This window comes from Brachyhypopomus gauderio, chromosome 3, assembly GCF_052324685.1.
Source record: "Brachyhypopomus gauderio isolate BG-103 chromosome 3, BGAUD_0.2, whole genome shotgun sequence".
Lineage (NCBI taxonomy): Eukaryota > Metazoa > Chordata > Actinopteri > Gymnotiformes > Hypopomidae > Brachyhypopomus > Brachyhypopomus gauderio.
In genome coordinates this window covers 18,826,656-18,847,352 of record NC_135213.1, presented here as the reverse complement: position 1 = coordinate 18,847,352, position 20,697 = coordinate 18,826,656, and the positions used below count along the sequence as shown (strand labels likewise).

The 20,697-nt window shown below is 47.4% G+C and overlaps 2 protein-coding genes across 4 annotated transcripts in view; one reads left to right on the top strand and one right to left on the bottom strand.

Moving 5' to 3' along the window:
• The window catches only part of insyn2a (inhibitory synaptic factor 2A), a 31,092-nt gene extending 27,916 nt beyond the window's left edge, over positions 1-3,176 (top strand). The window contains exons 4-5 of one of the 2 annotated variants that reach the window (XR_013130020.1): positions 854-1,332; positions 2,259-3,176. Coding sequence is in view for 1 of the 2 variants with exons in the window: in XM_077000006.1 (XP_076856121.1) it covers positions 854-1,037 (184 nt within the window). In the remaining variant the exon portion in view is untranslated. Of the gene's footprint in view, positions 1-853; positions 1,355-2,258 lie in introns of those variants that run through there. The other variant, XM_077000006.1, reaches the window with a different exon arrangement.
• dock1 (dedicator of cytokinesis 1) overlaps positions 1-20,697 on the bottom strand; it is a 196,447-nt gene that overhangs the window by 112,434 nt on the left and 63,316 nt on the right. For both annotated transcript variants that reach the window (XM_077000004.1, XM_077000005.1), the window contains exons 24-27: positions 20,096-20,166; positions 15,704-15,810; positions 9,079-9,206; positions 7,276-7,371 (exon numbers count right to left, since the gene is read on the bottom strand). In XM_077000004.1, the coding sequence (XP_076856119.1) occupies positions 7,276-7,371; positions 9,079-9,206; positions 15,704-15,810; positions 20,096-20,166 (402 nt within the window). The remainder of the gene's footprint in view (positions 1-7,275; positions 7,372-9,078; positions 9,207-15,703; positions 15,811-20,095; positions 20,167-20,697) is intronic.

Below are 20,697 nucleotides of genomic sequence, written 5' to 3'. Positions count from 1 at the left end.
AAATACTCATTAAGTGGGATGCAGACCCATACTACCTAGAATCCAAATGTGAGGTAATTTTTTTTGTAGCACATCTTACACATCTAAAAAAATATAACAAGAAAAATGTCATTTTAAAATACTGTAAAAAAGGCTGTTTGAGAATGGTATTCTGTACTTGTAAAATGGCATTGCTACAGGCCACCAATGTTCTACCATCAGGTAAAAGCACCAGTACGGGTCCTCCTGCTGTTCCTTAAGTGCTTCATACTCAGGGGGGGTATACACCTAAACCAGTATGCCGTGTGTTCTAAGAAGTGAGCTCTCGTGTGGGTGTGCGTGTGTGATTAGGACAGGTGAAGTACTGAACATCCAGCCATCCAAGGAAAGCTGGAATGACACATCAAAAGATAAATAAGAAAATAAGAAAGCAAAAGACGAACAAATAATTGCCTGTTTGCACACACAGATGCCCAGCAGGAAGTTTTAAGATTGATCTGACAGAACTCATTATAACCAAATCACTCAATCATAGGCAACACACACACCCCCTCATAGGTGTGTCTCTACTGAGGGTTTAAGCTAGCATGTGTATCTGTGCCTTCACCCTAAAAATCCCCTTAAACCTCACCTAACCCTAATCTGCACCCTCACCCTAATCCTCAACCTAACCCTAAACCTCACCCTCACCCTAATCCTCATCCCCACCCTGTTCACAGAAGGTCTTCCTGAGACTCCTGACGTCTAGCCTAATGGGGCTTTCTGGTTGGGATACAGGGATGTATGCAAAGTACCTCCACAGTAACATCCACCTCTTGCTGTCTGTCTCACTGTCTCTTCCTCACTAAATATCTTCCTCATCCTCTCTCCCCAGTGTGGAGCTGGACTTTAAGCAGCAGGAGGACAAGCTGCAGCCGCTGATGAAGAGGCTGTGCTCAGCGGAGGATGCTCCCTTCTCCTCACTGCCTTACCCCCAGGAGGCGCTCTCCTCCACGCCCAGGCGCAAGGCTAAAGGCGAAGCCAAGAAGCACGCTCGTTGGAAACTCTGGTTCCTCTGAGAGCCCGTGGCAGGACACGCCCCCTCACCTCCACCTTCACGCCTCCATCCTGGCCCGTTTCTCCCCTTTGTCTCACTCATCCTCCTTGGGATACATCAAGAGTGAAACCCAGAAATAAAAACTTTTTGGATCCCGGACATGCTGGATACTAGCTGGAAAATACTAGAATGTCATTTGAAAAATAAAACAGATGCGATTTGGGGATGTATTTCCCCGATTCAGCACAGAGAAAAAGGAATTCTGAACTAATTCCTGCAAATAGAGCGTAAAATCCCCCCATTTGCAGATCAGCAAGGTGAGAAATGAGATTGCATTAACATGGGATAACCTCATACATACATTATATATATATATATATATATATATATATATATATATATATATATATATATAAAATTCTATTTATTTATTTACCCACAAGTCAAAAACATCTTTATTCTCTGATGAGTTTATTCACAGGCTCAGACCTTAAAACAATTTTTTTCACAAATGTGTTCATTTGTTTTTGTTTGTTTGTATGCATTTTGTTTTGTTTGCTTAAAGATTACTTGGGTTATGGTGGACTAAAGACAGAAAAAAGACTAAAGAGTAGTCCACAGGTTCCCTGGACAGTAGCTTAAAGATTCCCTGGACTAAAGCCACTAGCTCACAGATTCCCTGGACTAAAAACATTAGCCTACTCATATTATTGCCATTCATGGATATCAACATGACCGGAGTCTCGCCATGAAGACAAAGCACAATAACATTTCAGACTGAAAAGAGCCTAGAGATGTGTGAGGCAGGCCATGAACGCCCACTTAAAGGGACTTTGGACAATGGAGGAAGGGTGTTCTCAAACTCTGGAAAATAACAAAAGAGGAAAAAATTACTTTCACAGTCATGTATCCAATTTCTATATAAATCCAAGTTTCTGAGGTTCTACACATCTATTAACTTTGAGATACTAATTTAAAGGAGAAAAAAATGAGTATCACTTATTTTTCTATATTCGTAATATTAAGCATTAAATTCAGATTTTCTAATATACATTATATGAACTTATATCTCGCTTCAGTGTTACTGGATAATTAAAATGTTCAAAAGATGAAATAGCAGGATGTTTTTCCTGATGCATCAGGATTGTAGAAATTAAACTCCGTTTCAAATCCATCTTCTTCCCTTCCACAACCCCACTGAGGAACACGGAAACAAATAATCACCCTGTGGTTTTCTCCACAGTAAATAATGTCAGATATGGAAGCCAAAGACTCAGTGCCCATCCTGTCTGGAGGGAACATGGAGATACCCACAGAACATCTGAAAGGCGGCCTGTGTGTGAATGTGTGCGCGTCACGATCGCTCGCCCGAGCAAGGACACCGCAACGACAGAGATCCCGAACAGGTCATGTGTTCATGAGGAAGCAGACATCCCAGCATGGATCGCGTCAGACCAGCAGTGGTGCAGCTCAGGGGGCCAACACCCCCCCCACAAACTCACCGCTCCACTCCAAACTTTAACACTCAGCACACAGGTTTCCGGACCCTAAACTTTAACATCAATTTTATAATGAGAGATATTTAGTCACTTTAAGTAACATCCTGTTTTGGTTTATTTTCTGCTAAAAAAAAAAAGTTGATTGTTGTGTGGAATCAAGATTTCTAGGAAACAGAACAACCACAATGGGTTGGTAATATTTGGGGGCGTGGCCTAGCAGTGTCTGGGGGCCCCACGGAGTGAAGCATGCATGCAAATGCACTGCCAGAGCCAATCACAGGGCCAGGCAGAGAGAACAGCGGCCAATGGGTTTTACGAGGGCAAACACCAGCCATCTCCAAGCTGTGAACTCCACACCTCACAGGACAGTTCTACTTAGGAGATTTTGTCTGATCTCATGGCCTCTACACCTCTCTCAGTTTCTATCGGTACAATAAAACCCCTTATCCCACTTTATCTCACCACTTCTCTTATATATCAAAGGATTTGATTCTTGAATAGTTCTACTGTAGCGTGGAGAGAGACCTAGATGTTATCTGTACCTTAAAGAAGTGCAATTGATTCACTATGTGCAATATTGTGCATTTTATACTGTTTTTAAAATCAAAACAATTTCATATACAAAATAAAACCAGAGGGAAAAACCAACTCTCTCATGTGAATACTTGACCATGTTCACACATGAATAAACCATAATGGTGTTGGCAGCATTTAAAAAAACAACACAAATAAAAAGAAAGCTTTTTGTTAAAATATTTCTTAATTCTCTCGTTTGACTAGGTCAATGCCCTGTATTCGATACTAAACGTTCCTAACTGCTTTTTATATCAGTCACATACATGCACCACAGTCATCTGACGTTTTATTGTGTGTGGATGCCATCTGGTTGCCAAGAACATCATCATCTATGTGAGGTTAAAAGGGAAGCTAGTCTTTAGCATAACAGAGCAAGGAGATTAAACAGAACTAAAAACAGAAGAGGTTTACATTGCACCTCAAGTGCTCAAGAACAGCATAAATACACACATTGTGCTCAAGAACACCATAAACACACACACCATTACACAGATTTTTCCATTTGATGAAAACCTACCAGGGAATGCAGGTTCTTATGCTGAAACGAGTGTCAATCACCTTAGGGAGCCAATCACAGCATGCAAATGTTCTCCTATCCCCGCCCACTGCAGACAGACTGCAGGTGCTGCTACACATTCAGTAGGTGTGTGGTGAATTAGGTTGGAATGGCTAAATACAGAGAGGGAGAGAAACGTGGGAGAGAGGGAGAGAAAGAAACATGGGAGAGAGGGAGAGAGAGAAACGTGGGAGAGAGGGAGTGAGAGAAACGTGGGAGAGAGGGAGAGAAAGAAACATGGGAGAGAGGGAGAGAGAGAAACGTGGGAGAGAGGGAGTGAGAGAAACGTGGGAGAGAGGGAGTGAGAGAAACGTGGGAGAGAGGGAGTGAGAGAAACGTGGGAGAGAGGGAGGAGACAGACGAGCAAACCTGCATCTGCAGCGTGATGTACATTAAACATGCCATGCCAAGCCAGGTGGGTTATTTCAGACAGAGAAAGTGGGGCTCCGGGAAGTAACTATGAAGTCTTTGGTTAGAACACCTATAACGAGGGGCAAAGTCGCACCGGGAGAGGAAGCAATGCGATGAACAGGTGGCAGAAGTGTGATGATCAGCACTGATGTCGGTGCACATGTGTTTCTGCAGTGTGAATAACATAGGAGAAAAAGAGGTTAATACAGCCCAGCTGTGGAGAAAATCTGCATGCAGGTTATGTGTGTGTTAGAGAGAGAGAGAGAGAGAGAGAGAGAGAGAGAGAGAGAGAGAGAGAGAGAGAATGAGAATGTGTGTGTGTGTGTGTGTGTGTGTGTATGCAGAATCTGAATTCTGCTCTCATACGCAGCAGAAGCTGAATGAGGGAACTTAATGCATAAATCTGAATCTCAGGTCTGATGGGCAAGGACAGTGGAGAGGGGCTTTGTCCAGCAATATTGCGCATTGGACACGTGTGTGTGCGTGCGTACACACACACACACACACACAGATGTAGCTCATGCTTATACAACAATGTCAAAACTATGAACTTACTCATCACAAAAAAGCAGTTGCACACACACACACACACACACACACACGAAAGCAGGACCCTCCACCACACACACACACACACACACACACACACACACACACACACACACACACACACACACGCACACACACGCAAGCAGGACCCTCCACGTCCCCGATGGCCTCTCGTGCTATGCGGCTCAATAGCAACTCAGGCACAGGGGCTTTAAAAATTGAAGCTGCTCTTATTGGCCATTAAATAAAGATGGAACGCTTTAAACGCTTAAGGACATCAGGGCTGTTCTTCATGCCTTTGAACCACTATGGCTGCAGTTTCCACTTATGGAAGGGATTTACTGCAAAGCCACAGAGAGCAGTGGTCAGCAGTGGGGGGGTGGGGGAGCAGAACAGGTCTCTGTGAGAGCTGAATATGTGCATTACATGATCTACATTAGTGAGACTGTTACACAGTAACTACTGAACCCACTAGCTACTGCAGTGGGGAAAAGACAGAAGGGGGAGGGTGAGGGAGGAGGATATGAGAGAAAGAAATGAAGAAAAGAGGAAGATGAGAAGCAGTGAGGAGTCGAAGTGTTCGCGCCGCACCTCTGGGACGGCCTTCCTCACCCTTCCTCACCCTGCAGCTGCCTATTAAGAGTCCAAACACCTGTCCAGACTGCCTTGAAAAACAGGCAGGAAAAATACAAACATGAGTCTGTGGTTTCAGAGAGGGAAAGACCCCGGTAAAGGTCAGGCCATGGCCCCAGTTCTCTAGGCAGTTAAATTCAAGCAATGCTTTTAGGTGAGATAGGACACACAAGAGGCATGTGTGACAACTGTGTTCACCATGTCAAATGTAACCGTTATGCTACTCAGCAGACTAACGGGGTATACTTGGGTAAGCACTCCTGCTCAACCACACAGCACCACTGAGTCCAGCCATTCTGAATCAGGACACTTAAAGGGAATTGTAAAAATGAACATCTGCTATGAAGGCCACATCAAACGTGCTCTGGGTGTGCCAGTGCACCGTCATGGCGGAGGAAGACCGTGAGGAGGACGTTTTCAACACGCTGCAGTCGCCGCCAGAAGAATAAAGCATGTCCAGCAGCCTGAGAGAGCCATCAGCTGGAGTAGGACCATACGCATGCTGCAGTCACCAGGTGTAGATCATCAGAGAGAAACTTCACTGCTTCACTGGCGAGGGGGAGAAAACCCACTGCATACACTTTGAACATTTTATCAAATTATCAAGTGGTTTAGAGTGGTAATGAAGTGTTGATGAAGTGTTTATGAGGGGTTGATGAAGTGTTGAAGGTAAAGGGAAAAGCCCACAAAGGCATGTGTCCTACGTCTTTGTCCTATCCTACGCAGTGTGCAAGAGAGTAAAAGACAGATCTGAATGAGCCAAAGCACTGGGACACGCCACGCCGGGACACGCCACGCCGGGACACGGCAAAACGCCTCTTTTTTCTGAAACAGAAAGCACTGAAAATGCTGCCACTATATTCCAAGCACCAGGGAAGTTAATTTTTCTCTATAAATAACTACACACCTGAACAGTTCTCTAGAAACAAGCACCACTTGGAATTGTATTTTAATTTATTTTTATTTTGTGATGTGCACTTTTCAAATATGCTCAAATTCTGGTTGGTCCTGTAGACAAATTGTCATGGCAACTGCTGCTAAACTAAAAGAGAAAAATGGTACTAAACCTTCTAGTTGGTCAGTATTGAGTTCCTACACCTTTAACACACCCAGCTAACACTGTTAGTGAAACTTTTAACCATGACCCACACAAACTAATGCACTTTCGTGCTAGAGAATTTCATGACCTTGAATCTCACTAATTTTCACATTTCTGGGCAGACGGAGATGTTAAGGAAGTACTGGTGGAGATAGAGATGAGAGAGAGAAGCAGGGCAGAGCAGTCAGAAGCTTGAGGAAGAGCATGCGAAAGCAGCACCCACGCTGGGCCACACACTCCTCACGCAGCACACCAAAATAAAAGCCCTCTAACAAGCCACATGGCTGCACGCCTCCTGAGATCAAATAACAGTAAATGAGCATGTGCACTCTCTCTCACTCACACAAGCAAACCAATAAAGAAGAAACCACAATGACAAGAATAATCTACAGTAATCTTTAAGAATACATGTGAGCTCAAATGTAGAGCTGAGTGTTTCCGCCGCTTCAAAAACTCTCACATTCGGGTTCATTAAACAGGCCAGGGACTGTAATAAGGTAAAGCTGAATTAGTCAGGTCTAGATTCCCATCACACATAAAAAGTAAGAAAGTGTGTGTGTGTGTGTACCCATGCATGTTTTTTCAGATGTATTCATTTCAGAGAGAGATACTGAGAGATGCAGCAAGAGAGTGACTGAGTATGACAAAGAGTGAGAGTGAGTGTGAGAGCGAGTGTGAGAGAGAGTGTGAGAGCGAGTGTGAGAATGTATGCTCTGTACACATTTAAAAGACACAGGAACCAGTCTGTACCCTAAACCCTAAACATCAGCGTGGAGGTGTCCGGGGGGAGTCAAGGTGTCTGAGGGACGTGGGGGTGTCCGGGGGTGTCTGGGGGTGTCTGGGGGTGTCTGGGGGTGTCTGGGGGTGTCCGGGGGTGTCCGGGGGTGTCCGGGGGTGTCTGGGGGTAGGGTGCTAGTGCTGGAGCAGGAAGGCTTACTATGAGTGGAGAGTCCCGTCCCATTGATATCACGGTCCTGTTGACGGTCCTCAGCAACTTCTCCATGATGATCTGAACATGCCACTGTGTAGGACCCTGGTAATCAACACACACACACACACACACACACACACACACACACACACACACACGATTGAGAAAGAGCTATTGGACATCACACAACAGGAAATTATATCCGGCACGCAGTGCAATAAAAGCCTCGCATTTACACACAAAAGTAATCATGGTTTTAGGAGATGGATGTTCTACTGACTGCTGATTGGATTTCAACAGACCAGGCACAAATAAAGCTATCAGAAAGGCTTGGTGTGATGAAACAGCTTGAGAACTATGTTCATCTGAAAGCAATCCGCTTGGACTGCACTCTGAAAGCCCTAGCGGTTCTACACTGAAGTCCTAGCGGTTCTACACTGAAGTCCTAGTGGTTCTACACTGAAGCACTAGCGGTTCTACACTGAAGCCCTAGCGGTTCTACACTGAAGCACTAGTGGTTCTACACTGAAGCCCTAGCGGTTCTACACTGAAGCCCTAGCGGTTCTACACTGAAGCACTAGCGGTTCTACACTGAAGCCCTAGTGGTTCTACACTGAAGCACTAGCGGTTCTACACTGAAGCCCTAGTGGTTCTACACTGAAGCCCTAGTGGTTCTACACTGAAGCCCTAGTGGTTCTACACTGAAGCCCTAGTGGTTCTACACTGAGGCCCTAGTGGTTCTACACTGAAGTCCTAGCGGTTCTACACTGAAGCACTAGCGGTTCTACACTGAAGCACTAGCGGTTCTACACTGAAGCCCTAGTGGTTCTACACTGAAGCCCTAGTGGTTCTACACTGAGGCCCTAGTGGTTCTACACTGAGGCCCTAGTGGTTCTACACTGAAGCCCTAGTGGTTCTACACTGAGGCCCTAGCGGTTCTACACTGAGGCCCTAGCGGTTCTACACTGAAGCACTAGCGGTTCTACACTGAAGCCCTAGTGGTTCTACACTGAAGCCCTAGTGGTTCTACACTGAAGCCCTAGTGGTTCTACACTGAGGCCCTAGTGGTTCTACACTGAAGCCCTAGAGATTCCATACTGACTTTGCTCCATGTTGCTTCTTAGTTGGTTCATAGATTGTGTTTGTGTCTGTAGGGAAATCCATCTGAAATGAGACTCCTGGCAGTGGGTGAATTATTAAACCCGCTATTCCACAAACCTTCCGAAACTCTGAGCATCAACTTCTTCTCAAACCACAGACAAGAAGACATAAATATGTCATTTATGACATCTGGTTTACAGTGTGCACACACACACCACACACCCCCTGCCCTCCCCCCAGTTCAAAGATGCCTTCATCATTTGTCTCCAAGACGGCAGTATACATGTACAGCAGACATCACAATGACACAGACCTGAGTAAACCACCATAAACACACACAGATATATACACACACAGAGAAGCAGAGAGGAGGAAAGATAGAACACACACAGAGAGAGAGAGAGAGGGAAAGAGAGAGAGAGAGAAACTGAACCAAGCCCACCTCACAATGGAGAGCTGAATTATGGGGCAAGATGAAATAAGCGTTTGTTTCTAATGTCTGGAGAGCTGGGTAGACGGTCTAATTAAACCAAGACTGGCAAGACCAGACTAGTGGGCAACACTGTCCCTGCATGGGTTTCATATCTCTCTGGTGTCGCATCTCTCTACTGCGGGTAAATGAACACTACTATGGGATGTGTCATAGCCCGGGGAGTGTGTGTTAACAAATATGTGTGTGTGTGTGTGTGTGTGTGTGTATACACTCACCACATCGCTCCTGTACAGCACCTCCAGTATGTTGCTGAGCAGCTGACAGCAGGCCTCCAGCTCCTCATGTTGCTCCAGGTGAAGCTTCAGCTGGTCAGTCATGAGTGGGAGCAGGACCTCCCTGCAGTCTACACACACACACACACACACATGCTCGCTCATGTTTACGTCTGCGCACACACACACACGTTTACGTCTGCACACATACATGCTCGCACATGTTTACGCCTGCACACACACACACACACACACACACACACACACACACACGCTCATGTTTACGCCTGCACACACACACACACACACACACACACACACACACACACACACACACACACACACACACACACACACACACACACACACACACACACACACACGCTCATGTTTACGCATGCACGCACACTCACACACACTCATGTTTATGCCTGCACAAACACACACACACACACACACACACACACACACACACACACACACAACACACGCATGCATGCTCTTGTTTACGGTTGGGCACACACACACACACACACACACACACACACACACACACTCATGTTTACGTCTGCTCACACATCCATGCTTACGTTTACGTCTGCACCACAAGGCATGTGTTCTCATGCAGAGAGACACTCACTGGCTACTTACAAACCTCTCTTCCCTAGACACACTGACTCAAATCTCAACACGTCACCACCACCTAAGTCATCGCCAAAGTCAGGAGTCAGTGAAGAAAAATTTGTGCTTTTTTCATATAACAATTCATAAAATTATAATTACTACAGTTACCAAACACAGATGACTAATGACCCTTTTCTCAGCAATCAGACTGAATCTCAAATCATCACATTCATACATACGTGTGGGTCACCACATCACATTTGTGTCCATTACTGCAATGTCTCATGGCCTTGCACGCATTTCATAAAATCTTCACTCAAGCACAAATCCGGAACCATATTAATATTCATTGCAGGCACTAGGGACAGATCAGTCTGACACACTCTTAACTCATCAGAGAGGTATGAGCTCACACACAGAGGCACACGCACACCTCACACACAAAAGCGCACACACACCAGCACACCACATACACGGAAGCACACAAACGAACACAGGTGCACACACACCAGCACCGGCACTAGACACACACCGACATGGGCACAAACACTACACATGCCACACACACACACACACACACACACAGGCACACACACACACACACACACACACACACACACACACACAGGCACACACCACTCACATCCTCGCTGACCCCTGAAACAGACAAATTACAAAACTAGTGCCCGGCCAGCCCGAGCGACATGAGGCACAACAACCACGTCTGCTTCACCATGTAGTGTTCTTCATTTAACACACACACCCCCCCACACATCCTCACCACACACACACACCCCACCACAGCACACACCCCACACATCCTCACCACACACACACCCCCACACATCCTCACCCCCCACACATCCTCAACACACCCCCACACACCCCACCACACACACACACCCCCACACATCCTCACCACACACCCCCACACACATCCTCACCCCACACACACACCCTCACCACACACACACCCCCCCACCACCGCACACACCCCCCCCCACATACCCCCACACACACGAGAAATGAAATGCAGGGGAAATATCTGTCTGCAGTAAAGGAACAGCATACTTCATTTAACCTGCAGATTCTCATCAGCTTGTGATCTATCTTATGGTGCCTGAAGGCACCAGCATACGACCTGTCAATCAGAGAGGGAAGGATGAGACATAGCAGGACAGGGTGGGGGTTGGGCATGTGTGTCAATCAAGCAAAATGCTGAAAGACAACGTAGTATACAATAAAAAACACAGGACAATATTGGAGCACTGCAATATAATAGAGGAACAATTTGACAGCAGGAAGAAGAGGCAGCACTTCACTGTAAACAAGACGAGTCCAAATGAGACTCGTCACTGTAAACAAGACGAGTCCAAATGAGACTCGTCACTGTAAACAAGACGAGTCCAAATGAGACTCGTCACTGTAAACAAGACGAGTCCAAATGAGACTCGTCACTGTAAACAAGACGAGTCCAAATGAGACTCATCACTGTAAACAAGTCAAGTCCAATTCATAAAGGTGAAGGACACAAGAGCCTTCGAGAGAGGGGGACAGAGACAGATGGACAAAAGAGAGGGAGGGAGAATTATTACACAGCAGACGAAGACAAGGAGGCGTCACGATCTTTTCGGACCCTGGACATACTGGGGGACCAATGCGGAGCCATTAAGGCCAGCGTTCACAGCTGGCCGTTCACGCCGGCGTTCACATAGATGTGCTTGTCGCTCTCCCACTGCATCGACTGAAGATCTCAAGCAATGTGTTGCGAGATCAGAAGCTTGATGTCAGATCCTACAGCTGTGCCGTCTGATCTCAGCAGCTACTGGCCATGCTTACCGCTTGTACCGCTTTCACACACTGTGATGCAGGCGTGTCAGATGCTATCAGTGAGCTTCCTCTCGGTGGTCTCACGTCGTTCTGGAGAGCACGGCGCACGTGCCACGTATGACTCCATCAGATCTGAGTGAGACGACGCTGGTTTTGCTAGTGCTTCTCTTTCAGAATGCATAAAACAAGCATGAGAGCAAAGCCTTATGCAGAAGCTCACCTCAATACAGAGATGATGCCGAGATGATGCTGAGACGATGCTGAGAGGACCCTGAGAACGATTCACCCGTGAACAAAACCAAGGCTGATCAGAGATACAGGCTGATCAGAGAGTTGGGTTTGGACCTTGATGCAGAGTTGAACTATGTTGAACACTGTGCCACTCCAATCCTTCAACACTTTGTAATTCACACTCTTTAGCCAACACACTTATATCAGCACTCCCCCTGATATAAAATGAACAAACTCTGTGAAGATGCAGAATGTTTTTCATCTAAAAGACAGATGTGTTGTTGCTTGTGCTCGCATTCCACCAGATATATTGGTGCAAGTTCATCAGGAATGGGAGAAAGGGACATGCTGAATACTGTATTCATTTTATATGCACATTTCCTAATTTACACACACTCTGTAGACTGTGAATAAACATCCCTGCGTCTCGTGTCTGAGCCCGCAGCACTGAGGAGTCTTATGTGGAACTACCGCATGCTCCTCTCACACAGTTTATCTTCAGGCTTTCAAACGAGCAGAACGCGGTTCTGGACCAGGGTGCGATTCTGGAGCAGGGTGCGTTTCTGGAGCAGGGTGCGGTTTCTGGAGCAGGGTACGGTCCTGGAGCAGGGTACGGTCCTGGAGCAGGGTACGGTCCAGGAGCAGGGTACGGTCCAGGAGCAGGGTGCGGTTCTGGAGCAGGGTGCGGTCCAGGAGCAGGGTACGTTTCTGGAGCAGGGTACGGTCCAGGAGCAGGGTACGGTCCAGGAGCAGGGTACGGTCCAGGAGCAGGGTACGGTTCTGGAGCAGGGTACGGTTTTGGAGCAGGGTGCGGTTCTGGAGCAGGGTGCGGTTCTGGAGCAGGGTGCGGTCCAGGAGCAGGGTACGGTTCTGGAGCAGGGTACGGTCCAGGAGCAGGGTACGGTCCAGGAGCAGGGTGCGGTTCTGGAGCAGGGTACGGTTCTGGAGCAGGGTACGGTTCTGGAGCAGGGTACGGTTCTGGAGCAGGGTGCGGCCCAGGAGCAGGGTGCGGCCCAGGAGCAGGGTGCGGCCCAGGAGCAGGGTGCGGTTCTGGAGCAGGGTGCAGTCCAAGAGCAGGGTATAGCATCATTTGAATGGCTACTTGAAAAGCTGAGCCAATAGCAGACTGCAATGTTGAACTATATCAGAAACACAAAGCACTGTAGCCAAAGGTTTCAGTCAAGTCTAAACCCGTTGAAGGTGAAACACCTCCAGGTGGCCAGTCAGTGAGAGCTGCAGGAACATGCAGGGGGGAACACACATTCAGCTTTTTGCTGACATTTCTGCAGCACTTTGCAGCAGCGGCCGCTCAAAGATTGTTGCATACTTTGCAGAAACGAACAAGAACGTAAGCTTTGTTTACTGAACTTAAACGCTGTTTACTGGATTGTGTCCAGACGCTCCTCACAGCCTTGGGGCTCTGTTCATGAGAAGGAGCTTCGCAAATGTAATCACTGGCCGAGTGTGTAGTTCACCCTGAAGGTCAGTGAGGTGGAGATGTGGGCCGTGGCCACTCAGCATGCTCTCAGAGAGAAGCAACAACCGCTCAGTGATTATGTGGTTACAAACAAAAGCCACCTGGCAAAGTGTGTATAACAACAACAAAAAACTGTATAAATCTGAGTGGGAGTGCAAGTGTGTGTGTGTGTGTGTATACTTTTAAAATCTTTTCTTGGATCTAGACCTTAAGTATAATACTTTGTGATCCAAGTGGAAGAGGAAAATCTTTAGTTAAATATTCTTTGCAAACAATAGAACCAAAGTAAACCTTTAGGGAATCAGAGATCAAAGAGCATTAGTATGTGCGTGCATGTTCCTGAGAGGCTGAGCACACTTATGTGCACGAGTGTCCGTTTTCCGGAAAATAAAACCCAAATCTTTGAAGAGTGAAGCAAAAGAAACAGACCAGAACTATCATAGAAGACCACCACTACACCCCTGCAGCACACACACACGAACGCGTGCACACACACACACACACACACACGAATGCATGTACACACAGACGCAGATGCACACGCACGCAGACGCAAACACAAACGCATATACACACACAGACACAAATTCACATACACACACACACACGCACGCACGGACATATGCACGCAGACACGCGCACACACGCAGATACACACATCCACACACAAACACTTCAACAAGTGACAAAACACTGTGAGGGAATCTGCACTGAAAATAAGTATCACACACCAAACAATTTCCAAAGCCCTTCAGCCCCAGGGCCCGCATTACCACACCCCACAGCACAGGGCCCGCATTACCACACCCCACAGCACAGGGCCCGCATTACCACACCCCACAGCACAGGGCCCGCATTACCACACCCCACAGCACAGGGCCCGCATTACCACACCCCACAGCACAGGGCCCGCATTACCACACCCCACAGCACAGGGCCCGCATTACCACACCCCACAGCACAGGGCCCGCATTACCACACCCCACAGCACAGGGACCCGCATTACCACACACACACACACACACACACACACACATTACCACACCCCACAGCACAGGGGCCACATTACCACACCACACACACACACACACATTACCACACCCCACAGCACAGGGGCCACATTACCACACCACACACACACACACACACACATTACCACACCCCACAGCACAGGGGCCACATTACCACACACACACACACACACACACACACACATTACCACACCCCACAGTACAGGGGCCACATTACCACACACACACACACACACACACACACACACACACACACACACTACCACACCCCACAGCACAGGGGCCACATTACCCCACATACTACACCCTGAATGGGCATGTGGCATCACTCACCTGGACTGAATGTCAGAGATAAACCACAGGATACCACAGGAGACCTTCAAGACGTTTATCGGTTATTCTGCTACCACTTACCCAATTTTGGTAAGCACTAAGCTGTTGCTAAGTCTACTGAACAGCTGAGTCGTGAAAGAATAACAGACTTTGTGTGTGTATGTGCGTGTGTTTTGGGGGAAAGGACGCTTTAATTAGGACTGCAGGATTGCACACACAGCTATACGTAACTACAGCCGAGTGACGTTTAACCATTTAGGCCTGCAGAGCAGCCATATGTTCCTGCTGTTACACCACATCTCAGTTTGTGGTACACACACACGCACACACACACACACACACACACACACACACACACACGCACACACAGAGAGAGAGAGTGAGAGAGAGACATCACCACTGCCAGATGCTACAACGAGATGCCTTTGCATGTTCAGGTGCAGCCGAGATGGCATTTACAAAATACAGACTGAGGATGCAGATGAGAGCGGAGAGACGGACTCTAGGACCCTGCAGTGCATCACCGGCAGGTCCAGGCTGCAAGATGTGAATAGGATTACATCGCAGGAGAACCCCGGTGTTTTCCTGTGTGTGTGTGTGTGTGTGTCATACAGATCATAACGTTCACCATGATCATCACGTTATTTCTACAACATTCATTCATTTTTATTTCATTTTAGAATTTGTTTTTCATCTACAGCAATATCTAGATTCATCAGTATCAGTATGTGTGGTCCCTATGTGAGTTTTTGTGTGACGTTTGTTACTACTAGTTACCACTTGTGTTACAGGAGCTCACTAACACACACACACACACACACACACACACACACACACACACACACACACACACACACACACACACACACACACACACACACACACACACACACCTCTGAAGAGCTACAGGCAGGACATGAGTTCCAAGAGTAGGTCACACAGGAACAACACATACAACTACAAGAAAGCATCTCAGCTCTAAAATATCTCTGAGGACAGTGGATGTGACTATATTAAGTGAACGGCGTAGTCACCCTTCTACAAAAGAGGTGAACTTCTTTAAGATGTGTACATGTACGTGTACATGCATGTCTTTACATACCATGCTGTGTGAACAGATCACTGTGGACGATGTCAATCATGCAGTGGAGCTTCTGTTTGACCAAGCGGCCAGTGGGTACCTTCAGTATGAACTCAGTGAAGAGCTTACTGCACACACGCGCACACACACACACACACCACACAAAGAGAGAGTGAGACTTATTTTAACCATCACTTATATTTTACTTTCACTGAATGTACATGTCCAGTGTGTTATTTGAACCACAACATTAGCCCATGTGTGTTTCATCTCTCTATTTGACCTCATCGTGTGCTGCCTGAATAAATAACACACGCACATACATGCAAATAAGCACATACACTCAGGCAAACATGACCACCAACCTAGCTGATGAATTTACAGTGCATGATGGGTGGTATTCCCTGAAGGACAGATCAAACACGCACACACAGACAGATTTTTGCGCACACACACACACACACACACACACACACACACACACACACACACACACACACACACCATACCAGTACACACAGATTCATGCAGACAGACAGCCCTGGGGCAGGTGAGCGTGTGCAGTAGTCCTGCTGCGTGGGTATCAGCTTCCTTGGCACACTATCTTGCAGAAGCCAAGAAGACAACGGCAGCTCCATACAGCACACTGCAGGGCATGGCACACCCCCAGGAGCACTATCTGGCAACTGGGACCGTCTCGAACAGCAGGAGACATGCAAAAAGCTACTTAACCCTCCAACACTCAGACAGAGGAAGAGGAGGATGAAGAAAAAGGAACAAAAAATGAATAAGAAAACAGGATGAGGGAGCAGAGAGGAGGGAGGGGAGAGGAGGGAGGGGAGAGGAGGGAGGGGAGAGGAGGGAGCAGAGAGGAGGGAGGGGAGAGGAGGGAGCAGACAGGAGGGAGCAGAGAGGAGGGAGGGGAGAGGAGGGAGGGGACAGGAGGGAGCAGAGAGGAGGGAGGGGAGAGGAGGGAGGGGAGAGGAGGGAGGGGAGAGGAGGGAGCAGAGAGGAGGGAGGGGACAGGAGGGAGGGGAGAGGAGGGAGGGGAGAGGAGGGAGTAGAGAGGAGGGAGCAGAGAGGAGGGAGGGGACAGGAGGGAGCAGACAGGAGGGAGGGGAGAGGAGGGAGCAGACAGGAGGGAGCAGACAGGAGGGAGCAGAGAGGAGGGAGCAGACAGGAGGGAGGGGACAGGAGGGAGGGGACAGGAGGGAGGGGACAGGAGGGAGCAGACAGGAGGGAGCAGAGAGGAGGGAGGGGAGAGGAGGGAGGGGACAGGAGGGAGCAGACAGGAGGGAGCAGAGAGGAGGGAGGGGACAGGAGGGAGCAGACAGGAGGGAGGGGACAGGAGGGAGCAGACAGGAGGGAGCAGACAGGAGGGAGCAGACAGGAGGGAGGGGACAGGAGGGAGGGGACAGGAGGGAGGGGACAGGAGGGAGCAGACAGGAGGGAGCAGACAGGAGGGAGCAGACAGGAGGGAGCAGACAGGAGGGAGCAGACAGGAGGGAGGGGACAGGAGGGAGGGGACAGGAGGGAGCAGACAGGAGGGAGCAGAGAGGAGGGAGCAGAGAGGAGGGAGGGGACAGGAGGGAGCAGACAGGAGGGAGCAGAGAGGAGGGAGGGGACAGGAGGGAGGGGACAGGAGGGAGGGGACAGGAGGGAGGGGACAGGAGGGAGCAGAGAGGAGGGAGGGGACAGGAGGGAGCAGACAGGAGTGTTCAGGGGCTCTCTGCAAGTGCTGGTGACAGTTCCAGTAAAAAGAGCTTACCACTGCTAAATCACTCATGCGACAACACAAGGTAGATTGAAAAATAATGGGTTATAGGTCTCACTCTGCTGTTTTTTGTGTGCATCTCTCAGTGTGTGTGTGTGTGTGTGTGTGTGTGTGTGTGTGTGTGTGTGTGTGTGTCAAAAACTACATGTGTCCATTATGGCTCCCCCAGATGACAGGAAGGTTGACGTGGGTCTCTATCCACATTTCTGGGTAAATATGTGTACCATCAATCCCCTACAGACCTGGCTTCCTTTTACCATGCTCTGACCTTCACACAGCCTGCACTGGACTACCACACACACACACACACACACACACACACACACACACACCCCTCAGAGGCCAAACTGAATGAGTGTGGGGGAGGGAGAGACAATTATGAGATGGCTCTGCTTAAGGCTTAGTATACACTGTATTTAGGCTAATGCACCAGTCAGAATAATCTAGCAGCTTGCGGGTCAGTTTTGACTACTCCAACAGCAACAGCCTTTAGCTAGAGAGTAAACAAGAGGAAACCTCTTCCAGTCCTTTCAGGTCTGGCTCTGGGGTCGCTGTGTGTTTGCACTTACTGGAGACTGAGGCTTTACAACATCGGAATATCTGATACGAGAACACTCTGTAGATTGTGTTAATATGAAGTGTCCCCTTATAGTCTTCATGAGCATGAATGAATAAATGGCCCCTCCTCCACCTCTTTCCTACCACTCTCCCCGCATCAGCTCAAATCTAGTCCCATATTTATCAGGACTCCATGAAGATGGAGTGATCCATGAAGTGATCTCCATGAAGATCACTGGCTGCCCACTGCCCAGTCTGGAGGACCTGTACAAATCCCGCTGTCTCAGCAGAGCAGCTAACATCTTGAAAGACTCCTCTCACCCTGGACATCAACTGTTTCAGCAACTGCCTTCTGGGAAACGTCTCAGGTCCATTACATCCAGGACCAACAGACTTAAAAACCCCCCAGTGCGATAAGGGAACTGAACACTAACAAATACACCCACCGAACTGGTTAATTGGACATTTTACACCACCCTCCAAAATTGAACTACTCAAATTGAACTACTTTTCTGACTTTTCTATCTACTCAGGAACGTACAATATCTGCCTCAATTGCCCAGTGTTCATGCACTATTGTCACTTTTACTATTTATTTATTCACAGTGCAGTAACTGTCTCAAGTGTTGTCATGTTTACCATCTATAGGATTGTGCAATAACCACATCTACTACTGCTAATGTTCCACTATTGTGTATATATATACCCCACTGTCTTCACTGTCCACACCCAGTTAGGGTTAACAGTCCTCAGCCCACGTTTAGACTTTGTTTGTACTGTTGTTCTACTGTTTTATTGTTATTCTGTCCTATAGCACCTTAAGGATTGCTGCTTATTTTCGTTGTACATGTACAATGACAATAAAAGTATCTATCTATGAAGGCCAAACCATTAATCCCATACTGGAATCATTTACAGCAACATACACAGTCCAACACACACACACATACACAAACACACACTAACAATCATTTATACTGGGGCCCAATGAGCATACAAATTAACTGCTAATAGCTAATACACAAGTGTCACGCCTATGTGCTACAGTAATAAAATGCCATGCCTTTCTTCAAAGGTCCAACAGACCGTCTATTAGGCCAGACTGTCCTGTGAACAGAAGCATCATCTCATAAGCATGGAAGTCCATTTAAATGTGCCAGTAGCAGCAACAGCTGATTCCCAATTTATCGTGCACCACCCATAGAGCATGAAGCAACTGTGGGAGGAGACCTGGCTTTAACAGAGCTAACACCACCTCCCAACAGGATGAGAACGGTATTCAGCACAAAACACATTAACCTGGGTGGCAGACAAAGTTACTGTCTGACCGGTGGCCTGTGTTTCTATAGCAACCTAATCACACTGGACCCATCGGGGTGTGGGTGTGTGTGTTGTGAATTTTAAAGTAAAGACATGGTCTGCTTGAACCTGAGAGTGATTGCTTGTGTGAGTGTGTGTGTGTGTGTGTGTGTGTGTGCGTGCGTGTGTGTGTGAGAGAGAGAGAGAGAGAGACTGACTACTAAAACAATATGAAATCAGCACGTTAGACACGCAATGAGCAGAAGGTAATTCCATAATGGGCTTAGAGGGGCTAGGATAGGACAGCAGATCGGAGTCCAGAAGCGCACTTAAGACCCTGAGGCAAACAAGCACTTTCTTTCACAAGAGCGCAGAGAGCCTAATTTGTCAAATTTGCACATTGTAATTTCTGTCTTCATCCTTGGTTTAATTTACAGCCCCTTGAGACTAGCAGCACAGAACGAGAGATGGAGGCACTACAGCCTTCCACCCCCAACCCCACCTCCACCTCCACCTCCCACAGATCATTAAAAGGTCTTAACAAGAGAAAATGTGTGACCATATAGTGGTTATCTTCAAACTTTTTTATGCAACATTCTAACAGCACCTGGTATTCAGGTCTTTAAATGAGTCTTTAACTTCACGAACAACGCTGTGAAATGGTCCGTTCATTGAAGGTCAAAATTTGCCCTTTTCACTAGAAATTTGTTTTGGCTTAAAATCCTGCATCAAAACAATGACACCTGCCAGATGTTTAATAATTAAAAACAAGGTAAACTCACCTTAGTTCTTTGGGGTCAAAAACAAGTTTGACATCATTGACAATGGTAGGGACATATTTCAGTGCTGCCCCCTACAGAGGAGAGAAAACATTTTCAGTACACTAAAACACTGGTGATCATACAAAACGCACAGACGAACACCTGGACAAAACAAATGCTTATGACCACATTAAAAGTAGTACTGAGAAATAAAAGCTGTTAGCATTAAATCAGATGAAGGAGTCAGTGCAGTGGCACTTGATTGGTTAACGTCCATAAAAATACTCAGGGGTTAAAACCTGGCGATTAAAACAAACAAAGAAGCAGAATGTTAGCAGAATAAGCAGTATTAGAATACGCACATGGTATGCAAATAAATGAATAAACAGAAAAACAAATGGCGGCCGGCCCGAGGCACTGAATGTCCTTTTCTCAAACCCAACCATGCTTAGCACAGCCAGTGTTGATGAGCTGGCCTGGATATTGGCTTCCTGGTGGCCAAACTGGACAGTCGATAACTGTTGGAGGGGGCGTGCTGAGTGCATTCACACACTGCAAATAAGCCTTCGCACGTTGCCAATCAATAAAAGAACAGCCACGGCTCCAGTTCTCGTCTTTGCATG